The sequence below is a fragment of the Telmatherina bonti genome, assembly GCF_933228915.1.
Source record: "Telmatherina bonti genome assembly, chromosome: 9".
In the NCBI taxonomy this organism is placed as follows: domain Eukaryota; kingdom Metazoa; phylum Chordata; class Actinopteri; order Atheriniformes; family Telmatherinidae; genus Telmatherina; species Telmatherina bonti.
Window position 1 is genome coordinate 19995469 of NC_136627.1, and position 5961 is coordinate 20001429.

General features: G+C 38.8%; 1 protein-coding gene across 1 annotated transcript in view; it reads right to left on the reverse strand.

Moving 5' to 3' along the window:
* Positions 1–1541: 1541 nt before the first annotated feature.
* Positions 1542–5961, reverse strand: part of alkbh8 (alkB homolog 8, tRNA methyltransferase) — a gene marked incomplete at its 5' end in the record, with an annotated part of 11397 nt that continues 6977 nt past the window's right edge. Inside the window, 3 exons of the mRNA XM_079245894.1 lie at positions 1542–2234; positions 2804–2953; positions 5349–5620. Coding sequence (XP_079102020.1) covers positions 1560–2234; positions 2804–2953; positions 5349–5620 — 1097 coding nt within the window. The 3' untranslated portion in view covers positions 1542–1559. The remainder of the gene's footprint in view (positions 2235–2803; positions 2954–5348; positions 5621–5961) is intronic.

Here is a 5961-nt window from a genome sequence, read left to right on the forward strand (position 1 = left end):
CTGTCGTTCATGTTTTGTCAAATGTCGTAAAGCGTCACTGTTTACGTTAACCGTTGCCTTTTGGTTCTTGTAGTACAAACATGCAGCATTTGTACTACAAGAATTGCACTACAATTTGCTGTTTCTATGTATTTATGTATGTGTGTGTTTGTGTGTGTCTCTCTCTACACACGCACACTGGTATTAAGGGGAAGTGTAGGTATCCAAAAGGGATAATCTGACAGACACTGGTTCAAATACTACGAGCCCCTTAAAGCCATTTTTCTCAGTTTCTTAATATGTTTATGGTCTGCATCTCGACTGCTCAGCATCGTGAGCACAACTCGCACACACCTGGTATTATGTCTATGTTAGGAAGTATGTTGTAGTGCTTTAACATTATTAAATACAAGTATACATTTGCGATTTGCAATAAACCACATATGCCTTGCTGTGACAAGAGTGGGTCAGCAGAATATCTCGCCTGTCTCTTAAAATGGCAAGGAAAAAAACAAAACAGATTCTGCTTCTTAAATGTTAACATATCACACACAGCCTGAAGTGTAACCTTACACAGCAGCCCTTTAACTTGAAAAGGTCGGGCATCTGGTTTACAGCTATTTTTCAGATTTGCTATTCATCTGCTGACCTTCAATACTAGTAAGCAGAAAAGTTTTAAATATTATTTTTACATCCGAAAACCTTTAATTCAAGTGTCATAGCTGGTCTCAATAATATTAATTACTGCAGGATTTAATGCAGCAGAACTGTTCGGGGTAACCATAAACCTTCAGACTGGTTTATAAGTGCATTGTTGTGCCCAAGGCTTTCAGTCCACAGTGAAGGACTGCAAATTCACAGAGTAAATGCTACAGAGAGATACCTGTATGAAGTCCACCAAAAATCCAACAGCTAACATCAAACCATTAAGAAGTGCTTTAGCCATCAAACAGGGATGGCCTTAATCCTATAGAATCTATAGAGAACTTAATATGTTTTATACATAGTTTGAGACATTTTGCATCATTTATGGTAAAAACGTCGCTCAAAATCCTGCTAAACACAATCTGATGTTTGTCTGCTGCCCTCTAATAAAGGATGTAGAAAATTACACAACAATTTAGCTATAACACATTGTAGTGATCAGTAAATATCCCAAAGAAAGTTTAATTTTTTTTGTTACATTTTATTGAAGGACAGAAAAAGAGACACCTAATGTTGTAATAAAAAAAATCACTTTTCTCACCATTTTCTTAAGTGGTTGGCCTTTTAAAGGGTTACTGAATCAAACAAGGAAAAAGTACAAAAGCAAAAATAGACACATAAATAATGACTACAAGCTACAAAAAAAAGCAGCTATGCAGCTCTGGAAAGCACAGATGTACAGCAAACATGTAACCATGCAGGAACCTTCACAAAATCACAACAGCAGATATTAATCTTTGAATTTCTTTATTCCATATAACATTCCAACAAATCATAGATCATTTAATTTCATATATTTACCTCAAACATTCAATATCTTTCCCAAAGTCTGGACTGTGCCAAATTAATATTTGCAGTATAGTTATTCTAAATTGTCAGTCCTTCTCTAACACAACACACCAGTTACCCTGGTCATGATAGCTGGTCTGCACCTTGACTCCAGCCACCTGACCACACAGCTGCTCCAGTTCCCCCTGTTGAAACACATGGTAATAGCGATGAAAAACAGGTATTGAACTGTTCACTGACTCCGACTTTAAAGTACAGCCAGAACCCTGAGAGGTTTCACCACTTGGACTGGGTTTATTGCCTGGGCTGTGTGTGTCAGGCTTTGGTCCAAAAGACATACTTGAGTTAAAACCTGGATTGGGGTCAGTTGTGGAACTTAACCTGCAGGATGATTCTTCCTGACCTTGGATCTTTCCTCCTTTCAGATGCCAGGGAACTAAAAGGTCCTGGGCATTAAAAGCTGTGCGATTAGTGTGTACACTAAGTTTTCCTTCACCAGCATTTTGCATGTTGTCAGTGGGATTGCTGTGGTGTCCTAAATGGCTGTGGGTATGGCCACTTTGTTCTTTTTGAGGTTTCTGTCTCTCCACTGATGAGTTGTTAGTGGGGCTGTGTGCGCCACCAGGTGCTTTGTTTTGGTCTTTGAGGTATTTGGACTTCTGTTTGTTGTGCTCTTGTTCAAAAGCCCAAACATAGATAAGTGCCCGACCTCCAGGCTTCAAAAGTCTCACCAGTTCCTTCACTGCTTCCAATCGGCGGTCCTACAACATACACAAACAAATCAATAGACTATTTCAAACTGTCAGAGTCCAAAAGCTTCAGGACTAGTTTAATTTGAGTGACAATTTAAGACAACTTTGTTTTAAGCAACAGGGGGAAAAAAACACTTCTTAGACTCTGGGCCTGCAGACTTTGATGTAAACTGGTAGACAGGTCATTTAAGTACATGCTAAAACTTAAATAAATGTTTAATTTTAACATTAAAGTATGTCCGTTTTTGAAGAGCTAATTTGGCAACTTCACAGATCTATTTTTAGCGAGGAAGGATGTTGGATCTTTCACACTTTTAGTAAGAAAAAGGGGCATTTCATTATCATGCCATGCTGAAAGCAAATCTATAATTACATCACAACCATGTTATTTCTTGAAGCTTAGAGTTTAAACAAAGATACTGGAGATACAGTAGAAGAACACAGAGGCACAGATCTGTTAGATTTGTATTTCAGAGTTGAGCTTTCCACAAGGTTCTTGTGCAAGCATTTCTGTTTAGGTATGCTTGTAATAAGGAGATGTCACTATTATTTCTTGCTTATGCAAGTAATGTACATACCTGTGTAGAAAAATGGTGTATGACTGCTATTGAGATGCAGGCATCACAGGAAGCTGTTCTCAGAGGGATGCTGAGAGCATCTGATACAAATGCATGGAAACCCCTCTCTGCGCAGATCTGGATGAGACTGCTGCTACGATCACATCCCACCTGAGATGAGGCAAATGCAGAATGAATGAATACAGCGAGACAACAGCTGATAAGTAAAAAAATAAAATAAAAATAAGGTGCCCTTACTGGACAGCAGGAAGAAGTGAAAGACGAGTAGATCAAGTAGCAAAAATAAGAGTAGCAAAAAATAAAAAAGGAGACAAGTGGTGAGAGAAAATGTAGAGGAACATTTGAGGGGAAACCAAGAAGAAATTAATAAAAGGGGGGAGGGATGTTACTGGATGGCAGTGCAAATCATTTTCAACACATTCCGTCTCACAGAGTAATCCAATCAACCTTCATATCATCTCCTCCCAAAAGAGACAAAGGTGATAAGAGATGGTAAAATTTACTACACACATGCACAAGCAGACACACATGAGGTCAGCCATCTTCATTTCAATTAAAGCTGAGAATATTAACAGTGTTAAACGGCAGTAGGAGAAACTGAGGCGGAAACAGCAGATGGAGAGAAAGTGGAAAGGATTAAAGAAGAAGACAGAAACCAGGGTGAAAATGGAAATTGGGGGAAAAAATTTAAGTTAGAAAATGTATGTGTGACCTGCATAATCAGTGTTCTCAGTACTTATTTATTACAGTCTGAGTCAGGATAAGCTGCTTACATGCACCTCCAAATCCCAAACATGAATATCCCCATGTGCATATGTAAACAGAAAATTAGGATATTACCATGGAAACTGAGCTAATGCAAAGATGACATTCAATAGAAATCAGAGGGAAAACACAGCTATCACTAACTGATCCATACATTTTGACTTGAAGTGAACTCTAATATTGGAGCAGTACAAAAAGCATTTCTGTCTCACAAACCTCAAGAAAGTCAGAAAGCAGAGCAACTGAAACCTTCTGCGTAAGGATGGTATAATGATGCAAAACAAGCATGGTTCTGAAGCAGATACGTCTGGCCTATGAGATCCCCAGCCGGCTGCTGAGGGCTTCACGCAGCTCCTCCGTCTAATTTTTATGAGAGTTCAGAGCCCTGAAACTGTGAACACTGCTGTGTTTGTCGATTCACAATTCAGCGCTGTTGGACTTCAGTTTCATTCAGCTGCTGAACTAACATACAAATCTTGAAGCCTTGTTTCATTACTTCACAATGCAGAAATTTAAACCAGTAACATTTGGACTGTAAGCTTATTTATTTAAAAAGCACAGAAAAAGGGACTTAAAATGCAGATTAACCATTTTAATTTAAAGATAAACACATGCAAACCGGAAGGCTTTAGGAATCAGCTTTTAATATCTAAAACAACTGGGAATTTTTTCTTTTTTTTTTAACATTCAGTCGAAATGGGAGTAAGAAACCAAAACACACACTTCAGAAGAGGATTGGATTAACATCTGCAAAAAGCAACTCAGCTTTTTAAAGTAAGTCATAAGAAGGAATTTAGATTTAAAAATACTTTAAAATGCATAAAAATGAATCCAGAAAGGCCTGCCTAGTTATGAACAGCGCTGGAAAGTGGAAACTACTGTGCAGATTATTTCCATATTTCCTGGGAGTGTTCAGTTATTCAGTCTTCTTGGATAATAATCTAACAATCAGTTCAATAATGGGATTGGAGTTCAAATATGAATTGTTCAGTTGTTGTTATGCATGGGTTCTGTCACCTTTTATGCTCTCCTTGGTGAGTAAAATGCAGCTTGACTGAGTTAAAATAAGGAAAATCAAATGGCTCAATATTTCCAATCACTAGACAATCAAAAGGTCCTGGATGGTTTCTACAGTGTGGTTTGAGTCATTTTCCCTTTTCCACTGCTTGTAATCTCCAACCAGTTCAGGAAATGACAAACCTTTTATTGTTTATTCATAAAATGACAAAATAAAATGCATACAATAGGTCATGTTATATGATACCAAACATGTTGAGATGGCAAAGTTGCATTCCTGATTGTGGTAGGAAACTGCTACCTAGTGGGAGGTAGACATGCAGATGGTGATATAACTCAGCTGGAACAGCTCTCGCTTGTTTTGGCAAATAAAAAGAACACATACAGTCATGAATGAACTTTTTAAAATGACCCTGTACCCTTTTAGTCCCAGGACATGTTTTATGCCATTTATGAGTCAACAAATAGGTTTTGCAACTTATTATTCTTTACAATTTTATACTTTACATTGAGTTTTGTATCATACTGTCTCTTATTATTTTCACAAAAAGTTTTATTTAACAATAAAACACTTTGGTAAAGTTTGTAAATGAGCTCCAGAAATGATTGGAACCGTGACGTTGACCATAAACTGCATTCTTGTTTCAGAGTTCTTCTGCTGTAGACTATTTAAAGCTATAAAGTAAGATCTTAAATAAAGTTAGTCAGTTGGAATGACAGTCACTTCAGTATCACAGTAGGATTAACATATGTTGACACTCACTGTGACCAGCTGTGGGTTCACGCCGAGGTACTTTCCATTTCCACAGCCTATGTCAGCAACCACGCTGCCAGGTGGAAGGGAAGTTAGAAATTGGCAAACGCAAGGCCAGGGGCTGTGGCGAGTACGGCTGAAGTGGGAGGCAATAGCATCGTACACTCGGTGCACATACTCCTCTTCCAAACGGGCTGCGGCAGCATGGCAGCTGGGAATTGAGGGGAGGGATGGTGGAGATGGCGAGCGTGCTCCCTGACTGTCACAAGCAGATGGGAAGGCTGTAGAGGTGGAAGGTGATAACAAAGACAAACATCAACATACACACTCAAAGGGTTATGGCATCCTCCTGTATAACTAACGAGCTACTCTACATCACACTAGTGTGTGTCACTCGGAGCCACATATGTTCCACAGATGCTGGTACCCTTAAAGCGGTGCTATTATGGTACTTGGAGTTTTCTGAGCTTTCTACAGTGTTACAGTGTTGAATCCTCATCAGACATGTGAACGGCACTGTTTTTTATCACCTAAACGCATGTTCGAGTTTGAGTTCCAGCACGCTCGCCGTTCGGTTTCCATGGCGATGAAAAACGCGTCGTTTTAGAGAGTTTTTTCTACT